At 29.9% G+C, this 19,924-nt stretch overlaps 1 protein-coding gene across 1 annotated transcript in view; it reads right to left on the minus strand.

The window, feature by feature from the left end:
- LOC148306766 (serine proteinase stubble-like) overlaps positions 1-19,924 on the minus strand; it is a 178,174-nt gene that overhangs the window by 78,682 nt on the left and 79,568 nt on the right. Inside the window, exon 2 of the mRNA XM_088264385.1 lies at positions 8,084-8,167. Coding sequence (XP_088120511.1) covers positions 8,084-8,167 — 84 coding nt within the window. The remainder of the gene's footprint in view (positions 1-8,083; positions 8,168-19,924) is intronic.

Below are 19,924 nucleotides of genomic sequence, written 5' to 3' on the forward strand. Positions count from 1 at the left end.
TAAATAAAATTTTCAGGTTTTTCCAGTAATAATTTCCACAAAATCATAATCGTTAACAGAATTTCTTATTTAAACGATCCATTCAATGTTTGAATAAACATTAAAAAAATACTTGAATGAATTTTTATGGACTTTTCAATATGTTTTTAACAATGCAACATTTTTACAATAAATAAATTTCTCAAGCCACATAAAATTTTTCACTTTAATAGAACAGTAATCCGTGCTTCATTTATTACGTATCGCTCACTCCTTTTAAGAACGTCATAAATCAAAAATCGACAATTTTGAGTTGTGCATGTTTTCGGAATGCCTAAATATGTACCATATCCCAGCAAAAGAGGCATATTTTTAACGTATAATAAGTATTTACCCGCTACAGGGCAGAAAGTGTTCTTTTCGCATTTTGAAGAAAAGGTATTGTTTAATTATTTTTTTAAATATACTAAATATTTTTCAAATGGAGAAAAAACCTTCAGGTTTTACCTAAAAAGATCTGTTGCACGGTGAAAACTTCAATAAGTGGCTTGATATTTATTTTTATTACATTGTATTATATTTTTTGACTTTAAAAACGTTCTACTGAAAAATCAAGTTTTTTGATTTATGACGTACTTGAAAGGAGTGAGCGATATAAGGTATTGAACCTCGCTAAAGTATCCAAAGTTAAAACTACACTTTATTGCATACAGTTATTGAATGAAAAGATATTTAAAAGGAAAATTCTGCCGGCTTTGGAAACATCAAACTTTTCATACAAATAAAAATAAGATTTTTTCAACGATCCAATGTCACATGAAATATTTTCACGATTTATTATTTGGTAACATAATATGTAACATATTTCAACAATACGCATTACGCAATTTTGTCTTTCAAAAAATATGTTTAATTTCGAGGCTGTTTTAATACGGGACAATACAATTTGACATTGTGATGCAATTCGCATAATCGAGATTTTGTAACAAATTCTTGACGTCACTCACGACATCTTCCAAACGTCATTATCAGACCTATTGTTCATAGCAACCTAGGAAACAATACGAACGTTCAACAATAAACAAAGAAATATTTTTAAACAATATAAAACAATAAGTTTAGTATAAATACTTCCCGTAAGAAAGTTTTAAGGTGTTTAAGCTGACCATGCTGTTGCTTTTTCTACTCGGCGTATTAAATTGCATTGAATCTTTGAAAATGAGACCACTACATGACCTCATGATGTTGCAAAAAAATCATTCACACAGGATTTCCTAAAAACTGTTGGAAAACATATCTAAGAAATGATTACTTATTATTTAAAACGTAGTTCCTGTTTAAAAAAAAACACCGGACTTGAATTATTTTTTTTAAATCTGTTTGAAATTTTGCACATAATTTTTTATGTAATTTTGATTTACACAGAGATACATCTACAATATTTTATATTATATTTTAATAATTAAACACTGTTTATGAAATAATAAATAGAACAATATTGTTAAACGATTCCAGATACTATGGAATATTTCCTTTGAAGTCCGTTTTTTTCATTGTGTATAGACACCATGTAGATTTTAAAGTTTAGGTTTGTGACCAAAACTATGAAGTACCGCATATTATTGAATTTAAACAATCCAAGTGTCTCGTTTATATAAAAACATATATTTATTAAAGTTACAAAAAATATATAAAATTTAATTCATTAGCTAGACATTTCTATTTTTCACAATACTAAAATTAGTTACGCTATTCTCTCCACTAAAGAGACTTACGACTCTTTTTCAAATAAATAAAAAAAAATAGTAATCGTCATAGTGTCAAAAAATTTGTATTTGTAATAAACTTATGAAAACCTCACAGGGCTTGTGATGTACCGTTTATTATCTTAATAAAAACAATATTCGGCTTTAACAGACATCCTCTTATCCGCATCGGTAGGTAATATAAAGATCTTTGCAGCATTTATAATTTCGAAACAAAGAAATTAGAACTTTTCAATATGTACCTTCTGTGCTTGGAGAGGGAGTTCTACAGTATTATTTATTGATTTAACATTAACTATGTAGAATAACATGATGATTTAAATATTAAAATATAACACTTGTATAATACAACTTTCGAGTTTTCACTTTGAATGTAAACACCATTGTTCAAGGACCACTTTTGTGTTCATATTAATTACCCAACTCAAAAGTGGTCCAGTGATTTATTTTTAAAAATTTAAATGCATACCAGTGATTTATTTTTAAAAATTTAAATGCTATATCATTGCTTCTTTTCATAGTGAAACTTTCTTCTTCTAATCCTTATCAGCATCCAATGGTGCATTGGGTGCTGCAGTGTTGTTTTGATTGTTACTTACATGAAGGCAAGGTGATCACCCTTACGTTTGTGACCAGTCCAGGGGAATATTAAATATGTAAATATTACAGTGTAAAATTACTAATATTTATTTCACCACCCCCTCTGAGAATCAAACCAGGGACCTTCAGCACGGTAGCGAAACATGCTAATCATTACACTTTGGAGGCGGACAAAGTAGAAATTTACGTGTTTATTAACTTTTCTGTTATCCGATTTTTCATCGGCGCTATGGCGTGTATTAAAAATGCACATTATTCATCTCAAAGTCGCTTTAGATCGAACAATACTTTAGATATTAATTTTTCGTATAAAAACTGAAAATGCTCTTAACCCATTTCGCACGTTTTCCAATAAACTAACACGAATATCAAGCGACAGAGTACTATTTTCTTTATGACCGATATAAATTCTGTGGTTTGCCTCTGAATATGGGTTAAGAAATACAAAATGTGTTACATTGGGTTCGCTAACTGGCGCGTTGCGAATTTGCGGTCGTAAATGAGTTTCTAATTCGGTAACTGTTGGTTTTGGGAAAATAATTAATTTTGAAACGTAATGATGTCAATGATTTCATAATAATGATGTCAGCAATGCGAATTCGCTGTCTTCCGATACTTGGAAGGTATTTGAAGAAGGAAGTGGTATACACTCCATCTTCTATGTGAAAGTCGATGAAAATTCAATTTAGCAATTAATGTATATTAAATGTAATATTATTGTTTTAAGAGTTCGTTTTAGATAACATAAGAAAACGCTAGTTTAAACTAAGTTTAAAGTTTAAGTTTTTTAGGTAAAAATACTACACATAAAATGTTAAAAGTAAGTATGTATGGCGTGCATTTAATATAAGCACATAATCAGTGTCTACTACCCTAATGGAATGGAAATATATGAATAACTTTGATAACAACAATAATATTAAATTAATGATTAAAATAACTACAAATTATAACAGATAAGTTTAATAAAAAAACACTGTTTTTCCTACTGGCTACCTTTATTAAAAACTCTGTGCACGCCACTAAATACATGATGTTTTATTTTTTAGACTAGTATTTTTAATTATTAGTAAATCAAAATTCCCAAATTAAATTTCCATAGCAAATGCATAGTTTATTCTTCTGTATAAGGTAAATAAAATATATGTTGATAAACTATATATATATATATATATATATATATATATATATATATATATATATATATATATATATATATATTTAAGAAAGGTGTGTTGAGATGGTTTGGACATGTAGAACGAATGAGTGAGGAAAGAACGGTAAAACAAATTTACGAGGCGAATGTAAGTGGAAAAAAGAGCAGAGGAAAACCGAGAAAAACATGGCATGATCAGGTATGCCAAATACTTGAAAGTGGTCAGGTTAGGAGTCGTAACAATCGGCGATTATGTATGAGGAGATGCATGAACGTGGAAGAGGCGAAGAATGTTTGCAAAGACAGAGTGGTGTGGCGTTCTATTCTCTCTGCCTACCCCTGCGGGGAAGCGGCGTGATGGTTAGTTAGTTAGTTAGTTTATATATTCGTCTACTAAAAACCACGAACCGCTAGATCCTTATATTAAAAATAGTTCAACTAATAACGAATTTAAGTACGTACTGTACTTATTCTTAGATTCGCATAACTGGTAGGCATAATATTACCACAATACGTCAATGCCTCATCGCTGTGCAGTCACATAACCCAGTTTAGAAGAAATCCATCAATCATAGGCGATATAATACAAATTATCGTCATTAAACATAATTTATAAAAAGCTCGGTCATGTTTCAGTGCAAAAAAGGCGGTGGCGAATCGCCTTGCAATGCTAATGTGTTTCATGAAGTTCAAACGTATTTTTTAAGCTATTCACAGAGCACTGCAATAAATTAATAACAATTTTACATAATTCATACAGCGCTATTTTTCTGAATTTGTTTTTTTTTTGTATTTCCGCCTCCATAGTTAAGTGGTTAGCGTATTAGGCTACCATGCTGGAGGTCCCGTGTTCGATTCCCAAGAAGATAAAAATAAATGTCAGTGATTTTCCTGCCAAATATTTATTATAATATGACCCTGGACTGGTACCTGAAGCGGTAGGTTGATCACCTTTCCTTCTGGTATTGATAACACTGTTTTTATACGATGAAGTGCCCTATGCACCATGGGGTGCGGATAAGGGTTAGAGAATATTGCGCTTTTTTGTGAAATACTACCTAAGGCGTTTTGATGCGATCTAGTTTTGGAGAAAAAAATTCCAAACGACTTGTTAAGCATCATCAACATTTTACTTTCATTGTTTCTAACTGCTGGTAGAAGAGAGTTAATGCAATCGGGTTCACAACGGCCAAAGCACGCTTGCAAATTTAGTGCGCTGGTTGCTAGGTGTAAGATCATTTTACCCGTGGCTTTTGTTGTCGCTGTTTAAAACGTGAGAATTCTATAACCTAGTTAGTCTGGAATGCACAGCTTTTTTAGACATTCTGGAGCTGTATTATGCATTGATTTATACCGTAGTAGACAGAGTTTATGCTCTACCATTTGAAGAAAGCGTAACCAGCGTAAAAAGTGAAGTTATTAAGCTCAAATTCCCAATCCATCATACGTAAGGAATCCAATAACAGTGCATTTATACGTCTTGCAAAAATTAATGCAATATACATGTTCAATAATGGGCAGAATGGTGAACGTTATACAAGTGTATAATGTGAAATTCTCAATATAATTAATACATATTTAAAGCATTTACTTTGTTGTTAGTCATTTTTACGTTTAAATTTTATCACAGAAATGTAAGTAATACTAGTATATAACCACTCACCGAGATTTTTTATCTACCGGTTTCGAGACGTAACCGTCTTTTCGTCAGGGCAATCACTACAACAGCATGCAAACAATACTACCCGTCACTACCACAGATAGCACTATTTACACTATTAAAGCTACACAAAATGTTTAAGATATGCGATTTTGGTCGACCCGAAGACCAACATGCACTAGGGGTTGCAGCACAAACATGCATTAAGCCAGCCAAATACCAGATCGTAAACCCAAGAATGCTCAGACTTCCACCTTCTTTCGTTAAAAAAAAACAATAGATGCCTCGGAACAAGTTGAGGCACTTATAATATACCTTAGAAAAACACTCTTGGACGACCCAATATTGGGAACTTTTTACTTATTCTCAAAAGAAGCATTGTGGTTTAAAAGTGTGATGATCCGGCTGAAGAAAGAAGTTTTGACCTTTTTATAAAATGTAATATTTGTTTTCATACAATATTTGTGCTACTTATTTCAATACATCTTCTCAATAATGTAGTTTACCTTCCTTTTTTATTTATCGTATAACAATATAATCCGTTACCGTAAGCAAAATGAACTGATACACAAGTTGAAAGCGTACTCTGTATAAATGAATACTTAACTAACTATCACGCCGCTTCACCGCAGGGGTAGACAGCAATAATAGAACGCCATACTGCTTCGTTTTTGCAAATTCATGCATTTTCTCAAACATACCCACCCACTCTTGTCCTGACCGTTTTCAAGTATTTAAAATACCTGATCATGCCACGTTTTCCTAGGTTTTTTCTGCTCCATTTTTAAACTACATTTGCATTGTTTCTTTTTTTACCATTCTTTTTTCACTCATTCGATCCACACCAAACATACGTATCTAAATTTTATCGAAGAAATTTGTCTCAGCCTTGCATTGTTTACTTATTTCACCATTAGAACATTTATCATACATCGTTTTCCCACACACTCGTCTTGCATTCAACTGTGCTTATGATCTTTAACAGGGTTGGACAAATCGCTCACTCCTTTCAAGAACGTGATAAATAAAAAAACTTGTTTTTTCAGGAGAACGTTTTTAATGTTTAAAAATATAATACAATGTATAAAAAATAAATATCAAGCCAGTTATTGAACGTTTTACTTTGCAACAGATCTTTTTAGGTAAAACCTGTAGGTTTTTTCTCCAATTAAAATATATTTCGTACATTTAAAAAAATAATTAAAAAATACCTTTTCTTCAAAATGCAAAAAACAACACTTTTTGCCCTATAGCGGGTAAATGTTAAGTTAAAAATATGCCTCTTTTGCTGGAATGTATTACATTTTATGGGCATTCCGAAAATATGCACAATTGAAAATTTTCGATTTTTGATTTATGATGTTCTTGAAAGGAGTGAGCAAAATAAGAAAATTCATCCATCGTGGTACACAATACAAGAAGGCCTAATAATCGCTTTTATTTCCTGTACGAAGTAATTGTATCGTTCGGTTATTATTTTTTTACGTTTTAAATCATTAGTCAATGTGTAAACCTATATTAACATTTTTAAACGCCACCCAAACATTGTCTCAGTAATGTAATCTAACCACTGCATATACCGCAAGCTGATTTATCTGTCACGGGAGATGATTGCATTAGGAACCTGGTGTCAAACTAACCGGAAATAATCTTCTTTTATATCTGTGCGTTTATGTGGTCAAATGTTATGTTGGCCGGATGAGATCTATAAACTAGATTTAAAAACTAAGCGTAAAAAATACCGAGAATTAAGAAGACAAATATCTACTTTGATATCTTACAGAAGATTAAGAAGAAAATATTTAGAAGTCTGGGTATTTCTAGGACTTACGTTCAGTCATGTCCAGGTTTAAGTGATTACTTTATACACTTATAACATTTACCATTTTATCCATGATTGATAACCACATTACCCCAATTTTTGGAAGTTGTATTTACGCTTCAATTGAAAACTACTGCTTGTTACTTTATCGGCGACATCCATGGTTGAAATAAATATTTTTAATCACAATCACACTTGTTTGAAGTATTTTTAATCACAATTACACATCGTTTGAAGTATTTTTAATCACAACCGCTCTCAAATTTCGGAAGTTGTGTTTTAGTTTCAATTGACACCTTCTTTCACATGCTAGTTCTCGATACAATTTAAAGGTTTAATTGAGTAAGTTTTATCAGCAAAGACCTTTATGAAATGTGTGTAATATTATTCCCGAATTATTTTACATACCAGGAGACCAGAAGATTTCAAAAATTAACTAAACTCATTTTTTTATTAGTTATTTTTTTCACAATATTTAGAACGTGAACAAAGATTTATTTATTTATTTATTAAACGGCTAATATCTTTAACATAATACATATATACAGTATCTTATATAAAAATACACTAATGAATACACTAATAGAGAAACAATAAGTCTTAAACATAAAATAATAACAAAATAACACTGTAAGCACTGGTAAATACACGTCTCCTTCACACAATATCAGATTTGGTTGAACATACTTTGAGTATTGATAATATCTGTTTATTTATATATTAACATGAAGCATAAATGTACTTTAACTAGCTTATTGCTAAGAAACAACAAATCGTAAAGAAACATATAGGCATCTCATCATAGATATGGAAAAATATAAAAACGTCTAGGCACTTACAGGGTTTATAAAATGCTTTAGGCTGGTTGAGTGATCACATACGTGCATCATTCACCGTTCTGGAATACAAACACACCACAAAATTTTTGAAACACCTTCAAATATCATATGTAGGAGTTCCAAAAATTTTGTAGTGTGGTTATTAATCACGATTTTAACGGTTAATGTTGCACTTGCAAGTGATCATTTAACCACCCTATGATAGATCACAAGCCCTGTAAATACCCAGACTTCTATATTCTCCATGTAAAAGTAACTTACCAGGGGGTCGCGCCTGTGCGGCAGCAGGCCAGAGGGGCGCAGCACCCAGCGCCACTAGCACGGCCCACCACCATGACATCGCTCCTGAAACAATGGTATTTCTTATTAAAAACAATAAAAAGTAAAAAAATATATTAACAGTTCTTGGTGGAACTGCATGCTATAAAAAATCATAAAAAATCAACTTTCGCTTTTTTTCTACTTATATATTTGACTGATGACTGAATTTTTAAACCCGTCCACTGATCAACATTAAATAAAATTAAAATAAATTGTTTAGTTATTGTTTTATAATATGTAAGATAAAATATTACTTATTTATTTAGCTTTGACTTTAAGCAATTACATGAGGATTTAAATATAAAAATAAAACACCCGCATAAGACCATTTTTTAATTATTTTTAATATTAACGTGACTAATACTTTCTAATGCTCTAATCAAAAAGTGCAAATACAAATTGGTTCGTGTTGATTAGAACATTCGTAGTTCTCAAAACCAGCATAAATAAACTGTTTTTCTTGTTTTTTTTTCTTCAGATATATAAGTAAAAAAAATTAAAATGACAATTATAACTATTCGGATAATTTACTCATCATTTTCGTAAAATACTACCTTAATGGCGCTTACATGTATTTTGTATGAGGAAAAAATTAAGAAAAATCGAATTTTCCTAATGATATCTGGATTATTCATTAAATTGGCATTATTGTTACAGAAATCTATAATCTATTAAAATCTCTATAAATGACAATACGGTTTATGATTTTTCTAAAATTATTTTAATTTGTGATACTATGTCATCCCCTGCCACTGACAGGGTGACACAAAAAGAAACAGTGAAATCGTAAAAAATTTTGTCCATATATATTTTAATTAGTTTTATAACATAAATGTGGAATTGTTTAATTGGTTTTTTTTTAACGTAACTATTTTTTCTTGTAATGTAATGTCATGTTTATTATTTTTAATGTTACTATTGTTTATTATATCATTTTTTATATGTAAGCTGTACAATTCCCGAATAAATAAATAAAAATAAATTAGAAAAGATGAAGATTTAAGGGCAATATATAAAGCTTAAACTTTATGCTGAATTTGGTAAATATTAATGTGTAAATACTTCCACATTAATATTGTAAATAAAGCGAAATTTTAAAAAGTGGGATTTTTTATTTTGTTCTTATTTTACGACTTCACGAATGCAATATAATTTATCTCAATAGAAAATTACGTAAGTATATACCTCGTAAAGGAAAACCGTAAATTGTTTTTACCATTTTTCAAACTAATGTGAAACGATATAATTTTTTACTATTTTTACTACTAATTTCTATGGGTGTCTATCTGCATGCACTACGTGATTAAATATGTGTACGATAATACGCCTAGAGTCACAGCTGACTTAAAATAATTAAGCTTATTAATCTTAGTACATAAATGAAAGTGAAAAAAAAGTTTAATGTCAAAGTACAATGGATAATGAATACGCCTCATAGATTTCCATTATTAATCTCATCGAGAAATATTGTATATACTTAAACCATAGTTTATCTTCATTTTGTATTAAAGACAAAACTTGTTTTATTCTAAATCTGCGTTGTTTTTTATTGAAATCTTTCTTCTTTAGATACTATTTTCACCCACGTGGTGTATAGGGCACCGTATCAGATCATTCTCCCAGACGAATGTGTGGAAAGCCATGTATAACATAACTTAAATGAAGATATTGGATAAGAATGTAAGGCTGAACTAAGGAAAGATGAAGAAGAGTTCTGTTATATTTTATAGATATATGGAGTGAATGGATAACGAGAGAATGACTAAGAAAATGTATTTGGCAAATGTGAACGGGAGAACGAAACGAAAAAAACTTGGCACGACCAGATCAATAAGAACCTAAAATCTGATCATGTCTACATAACCAGGGGGCATGTATGACTAGATATATGAATAAAAAAAATAAAGAATAAGTCGCAAAGCCTATACTTTTAAGAAGCTTGTCTGCAGGTAGGATAGTAAGAATAGGGATGGTAAATGTGAAAACTACATCACGATCACCCAGACCAATTGTCTTTAAAATAAATCTGTCTTGAATTGATTTTGCAATTGGCGGGAATCAAAACCGCGACACTAGTTTCGCATTCAAGCGTCTACCCAACTACGCCACGGCACCTGTCTGACCGGCAATCTGAAGGAAGCTAGGAGAAGGAAGCTATCAGGACAGACAAGTGTGGCGTTCCTTCCTCTCTGGCTACCCTTACAGAAAATGATAGTAGTAGTAGTAAAATAAATTATTTTGATCGGTTGATTTAAAACTGAATTAACTTTAATTCCAAGAATAAAAAAGAAATAAATCATTATTATAATATGAATGAAAGTAACATTGTGACAATATTAACTGCTCTATTATTATATATTAACAATAAAGTGGACTACTTTTGGACATGCACCTAATTTCCGTCAGCGCCATAACTCATCGCGCGTCAATGAATCGACTGTGAAGGCTGTTGAGGCGGCTTAATTTGGAATAATCAATCAAGACGTTATATCCCGCGTGAAAGGAATGAGGCCAGACGAGAAAAGAAATTCGCGAAGCCTTGAAACTGAAAGTCAAGTGCCATCCATAAACTCACATAAGATTTTTTTCGTGAATCAACTTGTTCACAAATCGGTGTAGGGGAGATCTGTCTAATTTGGCCCAATACTCACCCCTATCCTTAAATTTTATCTTAAATTTAAAATAGAAATAATTTATAAATTTGGTACCAAGTTATATTATATTTATGCTTAAATTATGATCATTTTAATTAAATTAAACACTTGAATAATCCACTGAATTGAGTTTTATTTTTATTTACGACTAGTTTCGAAAACGACAATTGTTTTCATCTTCTGGTACAAATTAAAACTGTCGTTTTCGAAACTAGTCGTAAATAAAAATAAAACTCGATTCAGTGGATTATTCAAGTGTTTAATTCAATTAAAATAATCATGTCATTCCACAAAGTTAATGCCGAATCAATAAATAATATAAATTATGATCAACTAACTTCGTAAGGGACATCTACGGTTAAAATAAATAAGTATTTTTTTAGCAGTAACCTCCACAAAATGTCAGCTTAATTCATTTCCAAATTATTTTACATACAGGGAGACTTTATTGTAAAAAACGTTTTTTTATGAATAAATTTTTTTGAGTGGATGCTTTTTTTTTTTTTTAAATCTAGATTTTTATTTTATTTTATTTAAACTTCGTGTGCGTAAAAATAAATAAGTACATTGGCGAGCTTATTGCTAAAAAGCAAGATCTTACAACCATAGATTTGCTGCAATTAAAAGTCATTTATTTTAAAAAATAAAGATTATTTAGATATTAATCTTCATTTATGTCGAGATATCAATAAAAATATATAAAAAAAGTGGAGCATATCCGGAATTTGTGAAAAAAATATTGAAAATATTTTGAAATTTGTGTAAATGTAAATCGAATAACGCAATATTATTAAATAATAAAATAATAATAAAACCCTCATCCGCACCCCAATGATGCATAGGGCACTGTGTCATATAAACGCAGTGTTATCTTGATCGTTTACACATGAAGGAAAGGTGATCAGGCCTCCGCTTCAGGTACCAGTCCATGGTAGTATTGAATAAATATTACAGTGAATAAATCACTTATATTTATTTTACCCCCCTTGGGAATCGAACCCGGGACCTCCAGAATGGTAGCCGAGCGTGCTGACCATTACACTACGGAGGCGGACATATTATTAAAGGTTTCATTAATGTGTATATCTCCCTAACGTAATGGTTAACACGTTAGGCTTCCTTACTGGAGGTCCCGGATTTGATTCTTAAAATGGGTTTAAATTTATTTCAGTCATTTTCAATCTTGTAATTGAAACACAGGTTCAATTACATTCGATTCATGTCAATAACGATATATTTTTTAAATTGATTTAGCAAATCACTTTGTTACTACAACTTTCTAATCACTTTCTAACCATTTTTAATTTTAACTTTACTTTTTGTTTTTGTTTTTAAAGGATTAACACGTAAAGAATCTATATTTCGAGGCTTGTCTGCAGGTAGGACAGTAAGGATAGGGAAGGTTAATGTCAAAAATATATCACCAAGACCAATTGAAAACAAATCTATCTTTTAATTCCACTATTTTAAAAAATCCATTGTGATACGCGTTTCAATGCATTCCGCATCATTTTCATATGGCGTATGTGAAACTAAGTCTTTAATTAAAAATACTTTTTTTATAAACTATTTGTTTTCTATTTAACATGAATATGGTCTATTTATTTTTTTACTATTTTATTTTATATCGCCAGTTAAAGCAGATGTCCCCTTTTTAATACTTTAACGACTTGAAAGTAATGAAGAGTTATTATCGATAATAACACTTCACTAGACAGAATGTAACCTAAGCAAATCATCTCTTGGGTAGTACAAGATAGAAAAAGGCAGCAGTAAGGGCTGTTAGTTGAGTACTTTTTATATAAATTTGACAATTTGTTGAATTCGAATTGATAATAATAATTTAAAATAAATATTTATTGCGATACTACCATTTTTACTAATGTATGGAAGTGAAGCATGGTGTTGGTAAAAGAAGGATGAAGTAGACTGAATGCAGTCTACTGTCAGAAGAATGTGCGGTAAAACGTTGCATGATAGATGTTCGAATGGTGATACAATATAAGGCTGAGATAAGCTTTATCGATAAAATTAAGAAAGGTGTGTTGTGATGGTTTGGACATGTGAATCGAATTCAATCTTTAAACCCTCATATGCTTCATCGGGTGCAGATTTTTTTTTATCAACTCACAGAAATCAAATATGAGACCATGGTAATTCATTACTACTGATTCTTTTCCGCATACAATCGTGCATAGGGTACTACATGAAATTAATGCAGTAATAATTTGATCGTTTATATTATGAAGATAAGGTTCAGTTAAAGAACTTTTGTTTTATTTAAACCTCCCTGGGAAACAAGCCCGAGACCAACAGCATAGTAGCCAAATATTCTAACCTTATATCGCTATTCGAACATCTATCATACAACGTTTTGCCGCACATTCAATATACCTACCTAATTTTATTAGTAAACCATTCAAAGTTACCTAAATGTGTGCCTTTGTACGCATTTATTTTACTTTCTATAAGTCGGAGCCCTCAAAGGTTTTCCTGCATATATGTTCGATTGCATAACAAACAATCGGCTTTAGACAATAAACTTTCTTAAGTTGATTTTTCTTCAAGTCTAATTTCAACCACAAAGCACAGTAACTCATAGAGCATACATTCGAGAGAAATCTAACAATAATCTACTTTTCGTAAACATTTACCATTTACCTAAATTGTTTCAATATACTCATTTCTAAAGAGTAATAAAACAAAGTTTTATTTGATTGAATGACCTTGAAACTTTCTTCCGGCTGTACACGGTGGCAATTGGCTTACGGTACTTCCGAATCGCGAAAGGAAAAAAAGGTTTTACTGCTGTTGAAAATGACCTTGTACTATTTTTTTAAGATAATGATTTTATCGAAATAACTTTCAAATGTAAATTATGAAGAAGAAAAAAAATGCGATTTTTTATTAATTTATTGTGAACATTATAATATACATATAAAATAATTTTGCATATTTCAATAATATAAGGCTACCAAACCCTTTTGAGTTGCAATAAAAAAAATCCCATTTTTTATATACGACAAAAATATATATTTTAAATATACAAACGAAATTCCATAGTAATTCCATAAGAACATGTTAGATTTATACTTTTGCTTGAAAAATACTACTTTTGATGAAAATTAAATATGAGACGTGTTTCGATGCATTCTTCATCATTATCAGACACCGTGTATGTTTGATAATGATATAGAATGTATCGAAACTTGTATTTCAATAGATTTTTATAAGCAGTGGTATTTACTAAGTTTTTTTTTTTAATTCAATGATATTACCAAAGAGAGGCTTCTAAATTAGGCGATAAATATTATAGTCTTCTCTACTAAGGTGAGAAAATAACATTTCATAAAAAGAATCAGAGAAGGAAACGTAAAAATTTAAAAATAAAAACGGATAAAAATCTAAACACTAATTGTTTAAAAATTCATAAATGTTGATAAATTCCACAGCAACATATTTAAATTAATGTTTAATAAACTGTTAATTCTGATAAACAATTAAAAATATTAAAGCTAGGTATCTTTATAATATAATGGATGATAAAAAAGATTTCTGTTTTTTTTTTACAGAATTATCTACAAAAAGCGCTCTTTTCTTGTATACATGCACATTATTGTATAAAAATGTCAAATATTTATCAAAAAAAAAATCTATATTGTTTTTTTTTATATTTATCGATAAAACATAAATTAAAAGTTTTTAAAAATTGTATAATTTGTTTCTATCCAGTCAGTCATTTAGATAGATATAATGAAAACATAGTAATAATTTCATGTAGGTACGCAAAACGTAAGTGTCTTCGAGTTTTATAACACCGCGCATAGCTATGTATATATTACAAGTGCTTATTAATAATTTCTCTTGCAATCGGCTTTTTTGAGACCATGTGCATATTAAACTTTCATTTTTAATTGTTTCAGACTGATCATTACTTATCCATATGTAAAAGAACTCCATCGCTAATCACAATTATAATCAGGTTTTAATTTATGTACCACAACCAAACGTAATGCCAGATAAACATAGTTTTATGACAACTAACTTCTTTATCACTTTGACTTTCCAAAGTTCATAATAAACACTTGATGGATGTGAGTATTCAAGATTTATCATAATGCTCATATGTATATTTACGAACATAGAATATGTACAGCATACGTATGTATACTCATAGTGTAGGTTGCCAAACAAATATACTATTATAAAGATTTTTTATTGATATCTCAACATAGATGAAGGAGAATACGGAAGGTCTTAGCATTTTAAGGGCTGACAATCTCATTGGCTGGTTTAAATGATCACTTTATACACGTGTAACATTCGCCAGATCGTAAACCCTGTAAGTACCTTAACATCCATTATCCTTTTTATCTATTTTGAGACGTCAATCTTAAGGTTTATATAACACATTTTGTAATATTTATGCCACCACAAAATTTATGTATTTTATTTTAAATGAATTTGTGTTTTTGGTCTTAGAGTAATAAATTTTGAAGAAATAAAAAAAATTAACATTTTGAAAAACAAAAATTTACGACCTTTCAAGTATCAATTTTTTAATCTCCGTAGCCCAATAATATTTTTCTAATGTTTAAGACTGAAAAGACAAGTAATATGTAAGTATGTTTATTTTTTATATTATTACCTTGTAATTTTAACACATTTAAATGTAAATACAATAGTATATACATATTGTAAATATATCTTCTCAGATTAATAAGTAAAAGTTTATTTTTTATTTTATATTTATATGTCGTGTAGGTACAATAGAATAATTAAAAGGGTTTTTTTTTATTTTAGTATATGTTTGCGTATGTGTTGTTTTGAAAAATTTTGTACAGACATTTCTTGGTGCAACTGTATTTTATATAACTAAATAACAACTAATTCGTTTTTTCTACATATATTTTTTGGACAAGTGACCGGGTTTCCGACAAGATCACACTGAATTGTTGGGTAATATATCCAAAATAAAACAAGATTTGTTGGATTGAATTCTACATTTATATATTTATATGTTAATACGTGACGCGTTTTGTCTTCTTAGGACATTATCAAACACTCTTTATTGTTGTGTTTGATAATGTCCTAAGAAGACGAAACGCGTCACGTATTAACATATACATAAATAAATGTAGAATTAAATCCAACAAACCTTGTTTTATTTTGGATATATTACCCAACAATTCAATATGGAAATCTACCAACTGTCTGCAGTTACAATAAATAAGATCAGACTGCTCTGATGATGTTGGTAACGACCCGGAATACATGAAATACCCGGTCACTGGTCAAATATAATACATTCGGGAAAAAATAAATAGTTATTTTTTTGTTATATTAAATGTAAGTGAATTTTTTTTAAATATAAATATCATGATCCTTATTTAATAACTTTTTCACTGTCACCGTTTTCAAAAAAAAGCAAAATACAATATATATATATATATATATATATATATATATATATATATATATATATATATATATATATATATATATATATATATTTATATATATATATAAATATATATATATATATATATATATATATATATATATATATATATATATATATATATATATATATATATATATATATATATATATATATATATATATATATATATATATATATATATATATATATATATATATATATATATATATATATATATATATATATATATATATATATATATATATTACATATGAACACACCACATCTAAATCGTTTTTTTTTTAATATTTTGAATGATATAAAAAACAAAGATGTTTGTTATATGCAAACATTCGTAAAAAACAGACATGTAAATGCCTTTTTTTAAAGATGATTTCATTATCTTCGAAGGTTAAACGCTTTTGACGCGAGTAAAAAAGAAACAACGATTTCACTTTCTTTTCCTACTATTTCATCACAATTTACGATATATACATATTTTAGGGTATGAATCATTGGGTAGTGAGTGGTTACTGAGGAATGGTGAGATGAGGACACCTTCACATGTTTCAACTCGACGTAACATTTTGGGTTTTTAGCTCTGACTAACTCGTCAATGATTATTCAACCACTTAACTGACTTAGTGAAGTAAGTACCGAGATTCGTAGATTTAAGAAGGATTGCATTTTTAATTATATTTTATACATATTTTTATACCTTTAATCACGGATAATATTTATTTTATGAGAATAATCCTTTAAATTATAACACCTTTTAATACAACTAAGCAATTAGAAAGTAAATGAAAGACAGGACATTTTGAGATAAGAAAAAGGTTGTACTCGCATTTAAATATTACAGGTATCTCAATTTTTTACGAATGTTTGCATGTAACAAACATCTTTGTTGTAATATCATTTAAAATAATAATTTAATAAAAAAAAAAACAATTTAGAGGTGTGTTGAATATACATCGTTACTAACATCATCAGAGCAGTCTGATCTTATGATCTGAGCCACAATTACCTAGCCTACCCTACTACCTACCCTAATTAATTCTCTGTGCATATAGCAATATATATATATATATATATATATATATATATATATATATATATATATATATATATATATATATATACCTAAGGGTGATATGTGGGTGAATCTATGTCAAAAGCTGTCCATGGAATAATGTCAACGCTATGTTTAAACCGATAGCGTTAAACCGGATCTAACGCAGCGACGCGCATAATCATTACAGAAATCAGACAAAAATACGATTACATTATGGTAATCACTTCATACCAAGGCTCGTAATATTAAAGTTATTGAAGTAATTTCTCCACCGATTACCTCGTTTAGTTTGAAATGCGTGGGCAACTGTACGGCTTATGCAATCGTCTTTTATCTATTTTCTTTGACGTGACCTTGAGATAGAAAATGCTGATCACTTCAAAGACTTTGGTATTTCAATTACGAAACAAACGTTGCTTCATATCTTGTAAAACATTGAGAAAAAACTCTTTCAAATCACCCTTTAAATACTTTTTATAGATTTTTTTTAGTAAAATTTCTTGTCAATTTAAGGACATTATTGCTTTATCAGAAAAAAATATACAATCCGTAATGTTTTTTTTTATAATTATGAAGAGAAAATGAAAAACATATTTTTTTAAAATACAAATTATAGGGTACTTGGGGTTGCTCACCAGTTACGTACGAGGACCTTTACTAACGTAGCTATCAAAAAAATAGGTTTGTATAAAACTTTTAGGCATATTGAAAGCATGTATATGTACTTTTAATAGTTTTTTTAAGTAAAAAATATATGTGTTTATATATTAACTAACTAACCATCATGCCGCTTCTTCACAGAGGTAGGCAGAGAGAATAGAACGCCACTCCTATCTAGCTTTGCAACCAATCTTCGCTTCATCGACACTCATGCATATCCTCATACATAGCCACCGATTATTCTGACTCCTGACCTTTTTTAATCCTATGCAATCATTTTCTCTCTCTTTCTCCCTCTCTCTCTCTTTCCACCCAGGTAACTGTAAAACTATGTTATTTTTTCATATTATACTTAACAGTAAATACTTTAACAATTCTTAATAATTCCGAATCCTGACATGACCACTTTCGAGTATTTAAATACATACAAAAAAATATTAAATCAGACAAAGCAATGTGTTTAGTTCAAATATGAATGAATGAAGGAACAAGTGTTTATTGTTAGTATTTTCGATTTTCACCTTACAGTTCCGTGCGTCACTAGGGCAGTGAACTAAGTAACTAAGTTAGTCTGATCAGTGAAAGTGATCCCGTGTCGGGTGAGATACAAGCGGCGAGGTACATGGCCCGCTGTGGCCTACAGCCCACACTACCGTTCCGAGCTGCGACCTATCCAGGGCCCACCAAACTTTTATAACATCTAAACCTTCAAGTTACAGCCCTTTCCGCCTGAAGTCAAAAAGCTAAAAACGTACTGATGAAAAATATTATATTTCAGAGTCTTCAGCAATATTATCCTTTCATTCATCGTTCACTTTGTGTAATACCACTTTAAGACACTACTTTTGACAGTCCACAATTTCAAATTTACTTGGTAAATACCACTAATTCTTAAAATCTATTGTGACAAGTGTTTTGATGAATTCCGCATAATTTTCTAACACCGTTTTGCGGAATGCACCGAAATACGTGTCATGATAGATTTTAAGAAATAGCGGTACTTACTTAGGAAAAGTAAAATAAAAAATGGATAGATATTACTGCAAAGTAACTTCTGAATTATTTAAAGTCTATATTTAACCTGATGTCTATATTTTTTCAGAATGGTTATTCTGAAAAAAAAAACACTACTTCCTGATGTAGTCAGGAAGTAGTGTTTTTTAGTGGTACTACACAAAGTGAACGATGAATGATAAAGAGAGTGTTATATTACCTTACCACAAAGTGAACAATGCTTTTGAAATACAAAAAATATTAAAGGTTTCTCAAATTGATATGAAACACCTATCTTTTTTTTTTTTGAAAGAATATGGAAATATATGCATCCCAGGGCTTACTTCTTAGCATTCGGCTGGCTAAAGCAATCATTTTATGTAATGTTCACCTTTCTGCCCATTATTGAACATCCATATTGCAATTATTCTTGAAATCTGTGTATATTTTTTTAAATTTACTGGCAAAGCACCCAATTTTGGGTGATACCTGAAACCTGTATATATATATATGCAATGATCTTAGATCTTTGCGCATACCGGTAAGGTTTTCGATATATTCTTGAAATAGGTCTAAATACTACACAAATGTCAAAATGAATACCTTGGTAATCTGATATAGGTACCCTTACTATCTTATAAGAGTCACTTCAGGTATGACAAAATAACTTGGGTTTATTTCACTAGGGATTACTATAAATATTTTTTTTATAAAATGCGATGTTTCTATAAGTAATTGTAGGCTCTATTTTAAAATGATTTTTTTTCTGTGGCTACGCGCACAACCGATTGGGAATCCCCGGTTCACACTATACACACAATAGTATTACACAGGCGCGGGCGTGAGAACTGTATCCACGTGGCGCGCGGGACTGGATCAACCTGACACACTTGGGTTATGCAATGCACTATATATTCATACTAAATTAGTACAACCAATACGACGTTAATATAACA

Source organism: Brachycentrus maculatus, unplaced genomic scaffold, assembly GCF_059751285.1.
Source record: "Brachycentrus maculatus isolate JH-2025_06_01 unplaced genomic scaffold, ASM5975128v1 h1tg000226l, whole genome shotgun sequence".
NCBI classification, from domain to species: domain Eukaryota; kingdom Metazoa; phylum Arthropoda; class Insecta; order Trichoptera; family Brachycentridae; genus Brachycentrus; species Brachycentrus maculatus.